The 16,608-nt window shown below is 37.3% G+C and overlaps 1 protein-coding gene across 1 annotated transcript in view; it reads left to right on the plus strand.

The window, feature by feature from the left end:
• CDK13 (cyclin dependent kinase 13) overlaps positions 1-16,608 on the plus strand; it is a gene marked incomplete at its 5' end in the record, with an annotated part of 42,543 nt that overhangs the window by 18,026 nt on the left and 7,909 nt on the right. Inside the window, 7 exons of the mRNA XM_019470855.1 lie at positions 4,582-4,771; positions 7,305-7,361; positions 10,423-10,524; positions 10,644-10,721; positions 12,886-13,002; positions 13,978-14,109; positions 16,379-16,584. Coding sequence (XP_019326400.1) covers positions 4,582-4,771; positions 7,305-7,361; positions 10,423-10,524; positions 10,644-10,721; positions 12,886-13,002; positions 13,978-14,109; positions 16,379-16,584 — 882 coding nt within the window. The remainder of the gene's footprint in view (positions 1-4,581; positions 4,772-7,304; positions 7,362-10,422; positions 10,525-10,643; positions 10,722-12,885; positions 13,003-13,977; positions 14,110-16,378; positions 16,585-16,608) is intronic.

Consider the following 16,608-nt stretch of genomic DNA (forward strand, 5'->3'; position numbering starts at 1 on the left):
GACTCTATGATCTTAGAGGTCTTTTCCAACCTTAATGATTCTATGATTCTATGGTTTTATTAGACTAAATTTGTCTTAAACAGTAAGTTTTGTGATAACTAAATGGAAAAACGAGTATAGCAGTGATGCTTTCTTTAGTCTTAAGATGATTAATTCAGTGGCTATGTCTTTATTTGGTGTTTCACAAATTAGAAAATAGGTTTGTAAAACGTGAGTCAGAAAGAAAAGAGGAATGTCTGTTTAAGGGACTTTAAGGAATTTAAATATAAGGAACTTCAAGGAATTGCTGGACAATTTCTTCTTTAGTTTTCAAGCTCTGTTCGATAGAATTCTGTTTAAAACTGTCTTGGAATATAGAATTCTGTTTAAAACTGTCTTGGAATATAGTGTATCATGAGTACCGGAAGAGAAATGTTAAGGAAATGGAAGAGTAAATATAATCCAATTACCTTTAATCAATCAAGGGGCGGGGGGGGAATCTATGTATTGCATAGAACAAGCTGAGGAGGCTTATTAGCAAAATGAAAATCTGATGGAGTCTCATTCTGAACAGTGAGTACGGAACAAAATGTTGAAAACCTGTTCAACAACTCAGCATTGTACATACCATGCACTAAATGAGGCAGGGATCCTTTTTTTTTTAAGCATTTTTGTATTTCAAGATACTATTGTAATGCATTTATACAAGGATTGAATTAAAATTTGCACATAATAAGGCACTTCTGGTCTTCCGGTTCCTCTGATCTGTATCTAATCAGGTATTTTGAGAAACCCCAAACACCTTCCCTATGCAATTACATTTGGAAAATATTTGCTTAAAAGTTGTCATCTGTGTAGGCTTTTGGATCATTCTCCCCTGCTGCTCCCTCCCTCCCCGCCTCCCACCCAGCCCGAAGCACTTGTATCTTTCTTTGGGAACAAATGTGTAACTTGATGTCCTCCTTTGTTGGATCTGTGTGATTTGATGATAGTCCAAAAAAATCCAGAGCCTGCCTGTGTCACAAAAATGCAAAGTATATTTTGTTACGTTTTTTGGCCCCTCAGAAAATCCTTTGTTTATAACAGACCATCAGTGCCATGTTTTGTTGAGTTACCCATTTTGTATGCATAACTTTACAGCATTATACCCCAGCTCAATTTGTGTTTTGGTTAAGAAAACTGCTGCTGTTAGAGCTCCATGACTTGAAATATATGAACAGGAGGAGGAGATGTGTTAATCCTTTAATTATTCTAAACCGGTATCTCACTTTCTGACCCTTACCAATCTTAACTGACAAAATGGTCAAAAAGATGAATTTTTCTAAGTGCAAACAAAAGGAGTAAGGCGAGGACTGTTTCCATCCATGTGAGTCTCCTTTATTTATTGTGTACCTCCCTAATAGATTCAGCTGCTATCTCTTATCCCATATTCAGAAGTAGGCAATATTACCACTGTTCAGCTGTTCCAGCTGCTGCTCTGTCAACATGCAGTGACATTAAGGTTTCTTATTTATCTCAGTAGATGAAGGAATGGAGATGAGCTGCGTGGTATTAGCAAAGGAAATGGGGCACCCAAGACATAAACCCCCTGTTAGTGCTTTGTTGCAGCATGTGGAAATGGACTGTAGGCTGCCTCCCACCCCACAGGTACTTACTAGGAAGTGCAGGTCTTTAACATGACAGCAGTACAATGCGTAACATTAAAGTCGAATAAGTAATTCTGGGTTCATTTGAATTGCATGCGCTTTACTGTAACAGAGCTTTAGGTGTTTTTATGACACTGTTTCCAGAAATATGGGTATTGGGCAAAGCTAGCATGAAACAAAGGGTCATTTTAAAACCTTGGCCTCAGAAGGGAAAGAAGGATTATTTTTTTTTCTGTAATGGTTTCCTTTTTGAGAAATGGATATTTGGGTGGCATTTGTTTTGACTGAACTAAAGAATGCTGTAAACTTGAACTCAGACTATGCTGTAGTAAGTGGACTTCTGCCTGTGCATAGTTCACTTGTGAAGTCTTCCATGACTGTTTTCTTCTTCCTGAATATTTATAGCTTCTTTCCTTGTTATGAAGGATCCCCATATCTGATGAAAAGCAATGGAGATTTTAAATGATCAAGTGGAATAACATAACAGTTTTGTTGACCGAAACTGTAGATCTCTATCAGAAAAGGGCACCACCATGTTTGTCTAGAAATAAACTAACAGAAGTTTCACTTCAGTTTTCTTGATACCTTTTTTTGCAGCTACAATCACTTCCAAATATTGTTTGAGTAAAACTGAAAATCAGGTTTTAATGGTTAGACTGCCAAGGCTGGTAGACTAATTTTAGTAGTTTCTCATAACCAATGAAGAAGATTCAGCTTTGACAGTTTTTCTTTTTAAAACAAATTCTAACATTCTATAATATGTAGGTAGTAAATAGGTAGTAATGCACAAGTGTAATGGATCCGTGCATTTACTTTTGCTCTGATATGGAAGGAACTTTTAGCGTTTATACTGTTCTAGTGTATGTTTCTTAATGAGAGTTGCAGAGAATATAAATAATCGGATGTCATCTCCCAGGTACTACTCTGTTTTATTTATGAATTTTCTCCATTGTTGTCAGCTTTCCTTCTTGCATGAGGGTACCAATTGTGATTGCTGGTTATAAATAGTGGTGAAAAATCCCGGGAGCTAGTGGCAGAGCAGGAAGTTGCTCAAGGCATGGAGCCTGCTTTGCATATAAACAAGACGACTGTGTTCAGCTGTTCTCACTAAACAGGTCTGCAATCCCACTGACCCTTCCCAGTCTTTCTCCTTGTCATGTGCACACAAGAGTGTAGCCTGCTGCCATGACAGAGTTAACTTTCCTTTGTATTCCAGAGCAAGAAGATACCAAGATATCATTGGTATTCAATTTTGTTGAGCTGACGTCCTCTGAAGGGCATATCTAGATTATTCTAGCACTGCAGCATTAATATCAGGTGTTTTGTTTCAAGGCATTTTAAAATATGTCACAGTTCATACTTCAGCAGTTGTCAGTGAAGTAGACCTAACACCAGGTTGCCAGCTATCTTGTTTTAAAAGACCAGGACTAGGAGCCTCTGTGCTTTTACCGTGCTGAACTGGTGAACTGCACTGGTGAACTCAGCTATGCGAATAGTAACACGGCAGACTTTTGGTTCTTTATGGCTCTTTAATACTTCCTTCTTTCTTTTTGAAGTGGTGGGATTGGGTTGTACCTGCTTGATTTACCTCCTGCTCCACCTCCTCTGCACACACCAACAGGGGTATTTTATGATCAGTATTTTGCTTCCTCCATATAACATACAGCAGGACAAAAGGACCTAAATTAAAAACAATAAACTCTGAGTGTCTTATGCAATCGCCTGTGGTTTAGCTGCTCTACGCTGATCTTTGTTACAAGTTTAACTCTTACTGTATGAGTAGTCTTTTTTCTGTTTGTTAAACAGCAGGTGGATTTAGCACTCTTTCTTCCCTTTTCAGCTACTATGCAAGAAAACAAGTCAGTTCATTAGAATTTGGCTCTGTGTGTGTACATTCTGGCAAGCTGACTTCTCATTATTGCTCCAAGACTTTCACTAGTTTCTGAATTGAAACTTATTTAGGAACTAGAACCTGTAATGAGTTCTTGTTGGGCAGAAGCTATTTGTACTTTAGAGTGGTGACTTTGAAATCTCTTTGGGGGAGGCTTTTGAAAATGGAAGGTAGACAGACCCACTTGAATGTGGTTTCTGCATTGCCACCAGTGCTCTGCAAGGACTGTACTGTCTTCTCTGCCCCAGAGTTAAGAAGAAGGGGAAGAATTAAATACTAGAAAGTAGATCGTACTGGGAGTGGTTGTGCTGGAGATTGGCTATTGCTGCTTCTGGAGCACTCAGCATAGGGTTTCCTCTTTAAGAATACTTTTATATATGTCTCTCTCAATCAAAGACCCTTGGCTTTAATAGCTTTATTTGTGGAATTACATAGGCTAATGTGAGATAAGACCAGATTCTATTATGCTTAATGGATGTATGTGGCAACTTGGAATATGAAATCCATCTTTGCAGAGCTGCTGTTTTTAGTAGGTTAGTTCTGCTTTCTCATTTTGTCTTGTCTTACTGGTATTTTTAGTCTGAGAAGGGCAGGCTTATTTCTGACCCAATTCCACACTGAAAGCTTAAAAAAATCAGTCACCGAATCATGACAGATGAACTAATGCTGTACAGATTTTGTTTCTAGATTTCTCCCCAAACTTTACATAGAGAATATTAACCCAGTTAATGTTTCTTTGAATAAAACAGATGGAGATTGAGAGCCATAGGGAGAGTACATGTCCATCTAGCTTAAAGCACCATGTGGTAGCATTATATTTGTTTTCACAAACATTTGACTAGTATAATTGTTTACACAGAAAAGCAATTTTATGAAAACATTTTACTGTACTATATTTCACTGCTGTTATTCGACATGAGGTACAGCTATAAATATTGCAGAAAATATGAACAGTTGTGTGAAAAATACTTCCAACTTTCAAAACCAGGGAGCAGCAATGCTTTGGACTGCTGTTAAATCAATTTCTCTCTCTGTTTCTCCTACCCTTTCCCTTTCTCTTCCTAGGTGCATTTTACCTGGTATTTGAATATATGGACCATGACTTGATGGGACTGCTGGAATCTGGTTTGGTTCATTTTAATGAAAATCATATTAAATCTTTTATGAGACAGCTGATGGAGGGCTTGGCCTATTGCCATAAGAAGAACTTTTTGCACAGAGATATCAAATGTTCAAATATTCTACTAAATAATAGGTATGGATATTACTTAAAGTATGTTAAAAAAAATTGTATGTTAACAACATCTTTAAATCTTTCTTAATCTTCACAGTTCACCTGCTTTAAGTCATTAGCAAAACTTTTTCAGATTGCCTAGTTTCTTTAAAATAAATTGTAAAATACTAATCTGGTAATGTTACTGCTTAGCACTGGATCCTGCAGTTGTTTGTTAAACCTAATCTGTGTTAAAACAGTAGGATTAAAACTTGAATCTTTTAGGTCAGAATATGGGGGAAAATTACCTGAGTTCAAATATATTAAAACAGAATTTTAGGACGTAAGCGTTTAATGTGTATTCTTTTTGCCATCTCATTTCAAGGTGAAGTGTGGCTAGGCTGGTTCTTCGTGACGTAATTCTGAGGTCCCCATCTTCATCAGTCAGGATAATGCTTTAAAAGAATATTTGATCAGGCATGTTCAAACATGCTTTGGCTTGCAGTTATAGCCATAATCAAATGGAGAGAAGAATTTGTTTCTTACTTCTTTAACCACTTGTAATTACAAATCATATTAGTAAACATGCTTTTGTTCAGTGTGCAACAGCAGCAAATAAAAAGCCTGTGTGAAGATAGCTGATAACTTCAGTACAGAACTGTTCATCAAATCCAGCAGTACTAAAACTAGGGAGCAACTGTAAGTGCGAGGTTTATAACAGCAAAAAAGAGTATCTTTACAGAGCAGGTAGTCAGTTTCTGGGATTTGTTGTCACAGGAGGTTTTCCGGGTAGTGTCAGGAGATTCAAAAAGATGAGACACATTCATGGGCAGGATCATTAACACCTGCTAAAGGGAATAGACAGGAATACCTGTTTTAGCATCCTTAACGCAATGATTGTGGGTGGTGGTTAAGTGCAAGGAAGATAAGCCCCAAAGTGAGCAGGTTCACATATTCTCCCTAAAAATCTACTGCTGCTGTTGGAGACGAAATACTGGGCAAAATGGATCAAGGGTCTCTTTTGGTAGGGCCCTAGTTTTGTCCCGGCTTTCACCAAATTAATTTTTCCATTTTTTTCCTCCGTTTTTTCTGATAACAAACTAACAGTAGACTATTTTCAGCTCTGGATCCCACTGCAGTCTTGCCAGGTTATGATACAGACTCTTAAACAGATGTACACATGCCTACACATCACTCACTGTGCCCACACACCTAATCTTGCTTGCCTGCTAATCTCCAGTGGTGGTGCTGTCTCTGTGCACCTTTGCACAGAAAGCTGAGGTATAAACGCAGAAGCTGAGGTATAACCTGACAGTGGAGAAGAGTGCATTATGGTAGAGGTGGAGCTTTCTGTTGTATTGCGTTCTCTCCAATCCAGGATACAGAGTTTTTTCCCCTAGGATATTTTTTGAGCATCCTTAGAGATTTCCACTGGAAGAAGAAAATGTTGATAGCTGATCTGAATAATTTTAAGCCAATGTTTCTAAAATCCCATTACCAGTTACAGCCTGAAGCCAAACACGTGGATTATATATCTTTTAGATACGCAACTTAAATGTCTTTGCTCAAAAATTCATTGTTCTTCCACAAATATGCTCTCTGAGGAATAAGCATGTAAATTTGATGGAAAAATTTATTTGTTTATGGAGGTTCTCCAAGTGTTACAGCAATTCCAAGCACACATCTGAGGGGAAAAATGGAATGGAAACTATAACCTGTATATTTTATTATCACAAAACGGTCATTCTTACACACATCAGCAAGTCCTACCCTAATTTGATAAAATAAAATTTATTTGAAAGTGACATTTGCATGTATTTGAAAGTGACGAGAGTTTTAAAAGCTCCTAAGTACAGAAAAACAAAGCCCCCATGCAATGTTCCAACATTCATTTCATGTATTAGAGAAGCTTGCAGATAGCTTTCTGTTTAAATCATCTAGACTTTACAGATGGTGGGGGCTTCTGGTCATTGAGCGGTGCCTTTTAGCCGTGGAAACTGCCAGGCAAGAGCTCTGTATCTTCTACTCTTCCCCTCATACATGGGAAAACTCAAGAAGGGGTTAGGGGTTGTGTCATTCAGCAAGTTGGCTGCTGCAAAAATAGAAGCCCTTATCTGGTCGGTCACCCTGATTTAAAGGCTGTATTTAAACTTCACAAGAGCAGAACAGGACTTTGACGGCTTCCTAGAAGGAAGTATGACTGCTGATAGTTGTTTGTTGTACAAATGCTTATGCTAGCAGTAAGGCATGAGAAAATAGCGGTTTCCTCCCTCAGTTTTTTCCTGCAGAGTTACTGATTTGAATACTTTACAGTATACACCTAAATTTTGACTAACATCCGGTGATGTGAATGCCATTTGATGAGTGTGCCTAATTTTGCTTACTTGTCTTTGCTGTTCAGTAAGTTAGTGTATTTGTTTACTGAGGAGATGCATAGATTGTAAGGCATTGGCTCCTCATTAATGTGATTTGGTGAAGATCATTGCAGCTGTCTCAAAATCTCTAACTTCACCTGATTTTGGGGAGGAAATCTAACAGGATTAACCACTAAATAATTCTTTGCTTTTTCCACCAGAGGGCAGATAAAGCTTGCAGATTTTGGGCTTGCTCGGCTGTACAACTCTGAAGAAAGGTAAGATATAATTACACTGTGAAAAAGCATTCAGAAGCTTAATCTTTTTGCATAACTCTTAAGTATTATGAGGGCCAGAAGACTGTTTTGTTTCGAGGAGATGTTTTTGTACTGTAATACAAGTAATTGCTTAGGAAATGGAAAGAAGTGCATGTTGTCTTACACTGCATAAAAACACAAAACTCTCTTTGTGCAAATGTGTTGCTTTTCCAAGTGTTCTGGATAAAGACCTGTGAGAGTGGCCGTATATTGATTGGAAATGAAGAGTTACAGTCCTAAGTAGCTTGCATCAATATATAGGTTTTTACTATTAGTTTCTGGTCCTGTAAACCTAAAGTATATTCTTTCTGTTGGTATACCTAGAAAAGGTTATTTAGGGAAAGTGAATTCTTTTTGCTGAAGCAAATTAGTACACAGTTTCTTTTCAAAAAGCATTACTTTTATGTAAGATTTAACCTTACATTTGAAGAGGCTCATTGTATTCTTTAGGCAGTCAGTGCTGTTGAATCTGCTGGAAACAGAGATACAAGTTTAAATAAAAGTTATTCTGAAACTTCTTGCGACTTGTGCTTCTGTTGTTCTTGGCTTCATTATGCTTGTACTCCAGGAAACAGGTGCACAGTTTATATGATTAGAACTTCAATGTTTATATTGTAATGTCATGTGTTTGTCATGTGGATTTTCAAAATTCAGGCTGAATGTTTGTTACACTAGTATGTACATCGGGTGGTTGGATACAGAGAACGTTAGCTACCTGAGCTTACTTTGATTTCTGCATGCCTAATTTGGGAAATAATATCCATGATGTTAGCTTTATGAATTTATTGTTTTCTCACAGAGATCTGAGCTTGTTGTTGAACCTGATAGCATTAGTTTCACTGTCTTCTGAGCTGTTATTTCAGGAACATATGCTTAAGTTGTACAGTTACAAAAACTGTTCAGTATAGTAGCAGGGTAAGATAATCTTAAGCAGCTGCTGGGTAATTAATTTTTGTTTTGGATGTACTTACAATAAAAGGGATTGACGCCATCCTACTTTCTTATTTTAACGTGCACCAAACTGACCTATTTTTTTTTCTCTGGTTTACCATGGGGTTTTTTTAATGTCTGTTTTTAAATTAATTTAAATTTTGCTTGTAAAACTAACTGTTCATTAAGAATTGAACGATTGGAAGTTCAGTGTCTTTATAGTGCAAATAACAGATTTTACAATACAACAAACAGCAACATTATTACACCATTATACATGAATGAAACCAAGATTAAAATGTAATTATGCTAGCTAATAGAATTGCCAGTTGAACTTGGGAGGATAATTAGAATCTCATGAATAGATTTTTGACAATTCTTTTGTCATTCATTTTCCTTCTGAGTAGCTTCTGACCTGCAGTAACATGTAATTAATGTATACCAACAAGTGTATAATAGCTGCTGCTTTAAATTCGTGTATTTTACATTTGTTTTACTGTTGTTTAGAATTATATATTTTTCAAAAGGGTACAGAATTTAGTAGGAGCATAATGGGGAGGAAATAAAAATTTAATTTTAAGTCAATTCCCATCGGTTGTTGTAGTTGTGCTCCTTTAAATGTTGATCTTGTGGATTTAATATGTTTGGAGTAGGAGATATGACAGATTGTGTAAGAAAACCTCTGTTCAAATAAAAAGATTCATTTTCCTTCTGAGTAGCTTCTGACCTGCAGTAACATGTAATTAATGTATACCAACAAGTGTATAATAGCTGCTGCTTTAAATTCGTGTATTTTACATTTGTTTTACTGTTGTTTAGAATTATATATTTTTCAAAAGGGTACAGAATTTAGTAGGAGCATAATGGGGAGGAAATAAAAATTTAATTTTAAGTCAATTCCCATCGGTTGTTGTAGTTGTGCTCCTTTAAATGTTGTTCTGGTGGATTTAATATGTTTGGAGTAGGAGATATGACAGATTGTGTAAGAAAACATCTGTTCAAATAAAAAGCACCATATACTAATATGTATGAGTGGTGTATCTGTAGAGGAAGTCCATACCATGTAAACATTTCATAGAGGAATGCTTGCTTCAGAGATAAATATGATAAATGATGGGATTGCTTCCAAAAACATACTAAATTTTAAAAATGAATTGGGGAGTTTCTTAATGAAAAAAAGACTCGGGTGATTTTGCAGAAATGATACCTGAACCACTGAGTATGTTATAAGAGCTTGTTAGGCTTTATGCTACGGTTGTTCAAACTCTGCACTTAACACTACTCTGCTTTCTATTTGGAGTTACCTAGTGTTGGTAAGAGTGTATTATTAAAACTGAAAGAATTTTGGGATCACTTTTAAGACACCCTGGTTGAAACAAAACCAAAACCTAACATCTGTTTTCTGCCTTCCATTCTGAACTGTTGATGCTGTATCTTGGCCTGTCCACAAAAAAATGTATGTCTGAGATAGAGGAAATCCTTGCCTTAGTGTGAGGGTGGAAAGGATTATTCCCTCTGACCAAAACTTCTAGTTAGAGCTGTAGAGAATTAAAGATGTTGTGAAATATAGGAAGATGTTGGAAGTGTTCCAGGCTTTGGAATCAAAAGTGTTGAAGGATGTAGTTCAAGAAAAAGGCTTTGTCCCTCTTGCTCCTACTTAGAGATGGGGAAAGTGACTTTTTTCTTCTTTTCAAAATGCTTGTAGAGGTCCTATATTCAGTATTCTAATAATCAATAGTTGCCCAGAAATTACTGGTTTTATCCAAGCAGGTCCTTCTCCTGAAATTACTAGCAATGTAATAAATATACGGTATTGCTATCTGAAGAATAATTGAGATACAGGACTCACATAGCATCAAGATGGCTATGTGATGATTATTTATATCTTCAATCTGTCCTTTGATAGCCTTGGTCAGACGGTTGTGTTTGCTTTTGCGCAGTTGCAGCTTTGCAGGACTAAAATTAGGAAAAGGGAGTGGAAGATTGTACTGTTCTTAAACAGCACCACCGAAATAAAGTCCTCAAAGTATCACCTTTTCGGAAATGAGATCGTAGTAAAATGATAGTCCTCTCTTTTTCCTCCCCCCAACAGCCGACCATATACCAACAAAGTTATTACATTATGGTATCGGCCTCCTGAACTTCTGCTTGGAGAAGAAAGATACACACCAGCTATTGATGTCTGGAGCTGTGGGTAAGAGTTTGGTACAGAAGTGTAGCAAGCATAAAAACAAGCCAAAAATAAATCTTAAATGTTTCTGTCAGTCTATATTGAAAGCCATAATGATGAAATTGTGCAAAACTGTTTTACAGCTGCATCCTGGGTGAACTTTTTACAAAAAAGCCAATATTTCAAGCAAATCAAGAACTTGCTCAACTGGAACTTATAAGGTAACATGCAAGCACAACCACATAGTAGGTGGCTCATAAACCGTCAGGTTTCTTTTGTTAGTGTTAAAATCGGAGATAACGCACTGCGAACATTTACAAGTGCTCAGTTATCGCCCTGAGTGAGATGTTAGAGGTTTTGAGGGGCATGTAAAGCAAGTGACTTTTGCTCGGACAGGGAGAAGGGTTTTTTGTGAGTATTCTGTGGTGCTAGCAATGTACAGTTGAATAGTAAGAGGGTTTTTTGTAGAGCAGCTGGAGTTGCCTATTACTGAAGTTGTAAAGAGAGAGTAGTCAAAATGCCTGTTATTTTTTTAAGATGATGTTACAACTTCCTTGCAGCAAATAAAAATGAAAACATGGACAATAATAAGGACAAGTGGGATTTGGGAGGAGTAGGTACTTGGCACGCTACTGGCCTTGAGTTCTTGTTTCAAGCCTTCCACATACACACCTGGGCTTTATTATTTTTGTGGGAATATTTCTGTTCCCTTACAAACTGCCAGACACTCTATGGAGGTAAAAATTCTGTTTCTTTCCTTCTCTCAATAAATCATAGAATGATATGTATATAACTCAGTGGAACCAGAGCATCTTTTTTTTTCCCCTTTATTCAGCAAGCAAAAATTGCTCTTGATTCTGATATCATAATTGACCTTGTAAGTGAGGAGAGGTCCTCTTCCTAGAAACAAGGGGAAAAGAGGGTGAGTCCTACAGAACTTATAGAACCTAAACAGTAAATGGTCAACATTATTTTAAAAATTAAATGAATAAAAAATACTACAAAGTTTTATATATTGAGATGTTTTTTCAAAACAGTTAAAACAGTAGCATGTTTCTGTGTAATGTGTTATTAACTGGCCTGGAAAAATGAAGTTTTTAGGAGGTGCGAAGCATATCAGTGATCATTCTCAGTGTAAGGAGAACTAAACTTCTGAGTTGGGAAATTTTTGCTTAGATGGCATTGAAGCACGTCGCAGTGCAGTCATTTGAAGTTTTTTCTCTTTGTGTTGTACTTCTGGTACAGCAAACTAAAATTTTGCTATTTCTTTCTCCTGCTGGAAGCTCCTGTTTGTAGCTCATTTTTCTTCTTCAATGATGCTATGCATTTTTGGCTGTTTAAATGTAATATATCAATTTTATCAACATGTCTACCATCATCACGTTACAGTCAACAATTCTACATTTATCCTTTCTAACTTTAAGGTTTGAAGATAGAGCTGAAGTAAATTCTGATAGGAAAAGATAGATTTATTATTTTTCTTTTCCTTCCTGAGAGTTACATACCCCAACCAGCGTAAAGTCAGATTGGTTTACATAGCATTCAGGGCACAACTAATAGATCATTAGGTCCCTTAAGCTAACCGTTTATGTCTAATAAATGGGAGGGGTGAACTAGGGAAATGTATTTGCAAAATGTCCTTTTATGACTGCCTGCATCAGAGTTTGAAACCTTGCACGTACGGTAAAATGCCTCTTTAGTTCTTCTGCTGAGAAGGGTGGTGTTGGTCAACCTGTGCTTAGCCATCCTCGGTTGGACAAAATGGGTGGGGATGGAGGGGGAGGAATAAGATTATGGGCAGCTCCATTTGTGGAGATAGATGAGGCTTGAGACATAAAACTCATAACTGAAGTAAAAAATATACATGTTTTCTAGTGGTCGGATCTTGCTTATGCCCTTAGGCCTTACTGAGATTCCCCCCCCTTATGTCTTCAGTGTCAACTAAATCTTCAGTGAAAAGTGCTTTTTCAGCCATTTGGTGTATCTTTCTTCACTGGCATTGGCAGCTAAGGACTTGAAAGTTAATTAGCACTCTAAACCTGGGCTATCCAGCTCTCCAAGACAAATACCTGGAGTACTGTCCAGACATAGTTGGTTAAGTTTTTCAAAACATTTGGGTGGAGGATGCCTGGGGTGGGGTGAGGCAGAAATAGTGGACTTCTTAAAGTAAGTTTAGTCTGTGCAGGGTGATTACCTTTCATAGACAATTCACCATTATTTAATGGTGTTGGGCATTAGACAGTAGAGAAATTTTAGCTAAAGGAACCTGAACATTAAAATTAAAAATTATTTTTGTATTTACTGTATGTGCAAGAATAAAATGACAGCTGTGCTCACTTGTGGTTTTGGATCTCATACTATTTTTTTCCCTTCTTTTTGGTACAGCCGAATTTGCGGGAGTCCTTGTCCAGCAGTATGGCCTGATGTTATAAAATTAGCTTATTTCAACACAATGAAACCAAAGAAGCAGTATCGTCGAAAACTGAGAGAAGAGTTTGCTTTGTAAGGATGAAGAATTAGTTTAGTCAACTGTAATACCATTAAGTTTTCCTGGAGACTTTATGAACTTCACTATTTTCTGGAGAATGAACACAGATTAAGTGTAAAGAAAAATGGCTTTAGGTTCTTATCCTTCCCATGATACCCCCAGAGCTTGTATTAACCCTTATTTAATAGGAGCTTCAAGAAGAGGGAAGAAGGCCCTAAAATTTCAGCCACCTGTCAGCTTTCACCTAAGGAAACATTTGTTTTCCATGACTGGTACACCTGCTTGTTGTCCCTGTCCAAAAACCAGCTCAGAGTACTTAATTGTTTTTTATTAGGACAACTGGCTACAGCTAAATATGTAGTCTGGTTAACATTACAGTCTTTTGGGTCATAAATTCATTCAACACAGAGAAGTTATCTGAACCGTTTATTCTAAAGTACTACCATTGGACTAGTTTTGTGCAAATATCACATGTGAAAGTTATGGAAAACAGCTGTAAGCTTATTTTAAAGGGTTTGTTCCCCTCCTTCAGTTACTGTGGGTTTCAGGAGAAATGTATCATCCTGTTTGTACTAATGAGACTTATATCTTTAAAGCAATAGAATTATTGTCCATGGACCAATCAAAACTGCAACCCCCCAGGTGCTAAATTCCAAAGTGTAATGTAACAATATAGTCTTGGCTTAAAAAGGTGTTTGGTTTTTTTGTTTGGTTGGTTTTTTTGTAAGGACAATGTTTCAAGGAATTAAAACCACACAAAGCAAAGAAAGCTTGGGTTATATGCTTGCACAGGTAATAAAAGGTGAAGTTTATCTCTGCCTCTTACTACCAAGCTCAAGTTGTGAGTGGGTTTTGTTAGGATGTAAGTTATCTGAGAACTTAATGATCAGTTATTTTGGAAGGGGTGTGTTTGTTTGTTAAAATTTTGCACAGAAGTGTGTGATTCAAAATAAAAATGCGATGCTTTGCTCCATTTTGCTCTTTTGTAGTATCCCACCAGCTGCATTAGATTTATTCGATTATATGCTTGCTCTGGATCCCAGCAAGCGCTGCACAGCTGAACAAGCTCTTCAGTGCGAGTTTCTGCGAGATGTGGAACCGTCTAAAATGCCTCCTCCAGAGTAAGTAATTTCCTTTGGTAATGGTCCTTACCTCTACGAAATGTGAATGCACACTGATTTTGTTAAGCTCATTGTGTCTCAGTTACAGTAGATGGTGGCAGAACAAAAATGTTGATACATACAGTTGTTTAATAGTGATTCTGCACTAAAATGGTTGTGCGGTTGAGTGACTCTTACACCATGATAGCAGTGGTTGTGAGGATCTCAGAACTGTTTCATTTGTTATTCCTAGAACTAGTTACTGAGGTAGTTCCTTTAAAAAAATACTCTTATATGAATGTTTCTAATGTTGAAAAACCATCACTTCCCTTTTATCTCTGTTTATCAGTGTCTACTTTTTCCAAGGGTTTTGAGGTCTTCCATGAATCTGAATTGCCTTCTTTGATGGTAGAATGACACTGGGTATAGAATTCTGCAAAGGTACATGAGGGTTAAAGTGAAATACCATAAGTCGTTTCCTGTGCCAGATGAGATTCTTGGGTCTACAGGCAGAAGTGAAATACTTTGTGCAGGGTCTTTCCTGTCAGTTTCTCTGAGAGGAAATGTATTGCAATGTCCAGTAGGGTTTTTGCAGTGACTTAACTGTCATTTTAATCAGTACAAATCATATTGGAACAGGCCCTGAGGATAACAATTGAAAAGCATTACAGAATCTGCAGGTTTCGTTCTTCCCTCAAGATAGCTGTCAGAACATAGAACGTTTAATATTGTTTGAGTAAATTGTACCTTCAAGGCAGCCTGTACTGACTTCTTTTTAATTAGTTACCAACTGGGAAAAATGTTTGAGTTTTATGTAAGAATTGTATTAAAAATCTTCCGAGACTTACCTGTTAGATACACACGGTTGTTACTAATGCTCCTGACACATGAGGTTAAGAGGTTTCATTGCCTGAATATGACTATATATGTCACTGTCTGAATATCAGTAATCAGCAATCTTAGGCTATTCACTAAAATCTCAGAACCACTTGTACAGCATGTTGCTTATATGCATTTTAAAGTAAGTGAATGGGAAGAAATTTGGTTTTTTTCAGGGGCTTGGTAGTGCATCCATTCTAGAAGCTGATAAATGGGAATTGAAAACAAACTAGTCGTTGGTGTCCTTTTAAAAATTAAGAGGAACCACACGCCTGACAGAGTGCGCACAGGAAAGTGTTGACTGTTCTCTTGAAAGACTGAAGTTCTGCTTTGGGAAGAAACAGCTGTTCATTCAAAGAAAGTGACAGTGCTGATTGCAAGGACCATAGGATACTTCTCACAATGAGTTCTTACTTGCTTCCAGTTGTTTTTGACTAAAAACTTGGCAGGTCTTTGACCTGGTATGCGGAGGGAGAGGATAAAGGAAGAAGTTGTCGTAGTTGCCTTTCCAGTGGCTCTTGTCATCTGTCACCTAATTTTTCCATGTTCCTGGGTGAGGGAACTGCTCAGACAGTTATTAATACGTAATAGGAAAACAGAAGGCACTATTTTTGCTGCCTATCTCAGTATGTCCATTATCTATGGGATGGGTCTCCGTGTTCCTCAGGAAATCGGAATTGGGATGCCTGCAGGGAACAGTAACGGAAGGACAGAACTGGTGGCAGATGACTTCCTTAGGAGACTTTTGCCTCTGCTTTTATCTGTCTTAAAGGACTGGGATATCCCTTGTTCTTCCTAGTATACTAACTTCGCTAGTGTGAAGTGCTATTTATTCCTGCAACTTTTTTTTTTTCTCTTCCTACTTTCTTGCTTGTCTGTGCTGTACAACTATAAATACTAGTTAGCCATGTCTGTTACTGTGGACAAATATTTGAACTCATGAGGCAGTAGTACTTTTACAAGCGGACAAAGGGAGTTGGTCACCCGAAGCCTGAAAAGAACGCTTTCTTATTGATAACTTATCTTTTACTCTGCAAATTCTGTTTTATAGTAGGTGTGCAGCATTCATTTTGAAGTCTTGAATTACACAAATAATTAGGCTTTTCATAAGTTTGAATGCAAGAAAGTAACATTGATTCTCATTTTAAGATACATGTTCCCCTTTTCTGCCAGAGGGACCTGTGCTTCTGAAATAGGCAATCAATGAAGAGATTTCAGCCAGAAAAAGCAGATCTGAGATTTTGCTGGCTTTGGGTGTTTTCTGATGTATTTCCGAGTTCCAGTAGGTTCATCTTTCAAAAGTTACGTTATGTATAATTTGAGCATTTATTTTACCAACATGGTTAAAAAAAAACATTTAAAAAAAATAAATTCTGGGATAAAACTGATTATCTCTAATCATTCTTTGCAGCCTTCCTTTGTGGCAGGATTGCCATGAGCTGTGGAGTAAGAAACGCAGAAGACAGAAGCAGATGGGCATGACTGATGACTCAACAGCAACTAAAGTCCCTAGGAAGGATCTGTCTCTAGGCATGGATGAGAGTAGAACCAACACCCCACAAGGCATGCAAACTTCTTCCCAACTCAAAACTCAGGGCAACTCTAGTGTAGCACTTGGTCAGTAATATTTTCGGTTCTTAT

This window comes from Aptenodytes forsteri, unplaced genomic scaffold (assembly GCF_000699145.1).
Source record: "Aptenodytes forsteri isolate BGI_AS27 unplaced genomic scaffold, ASM69914v1 Scaffold282, whole genome shotgun sequence".
NCBI lineage: Eukaryota > Metazoa > Chordata > Aves > Sphenisciformes > Spheniscidae > Aptenodytes > Aptenodytes forsteri.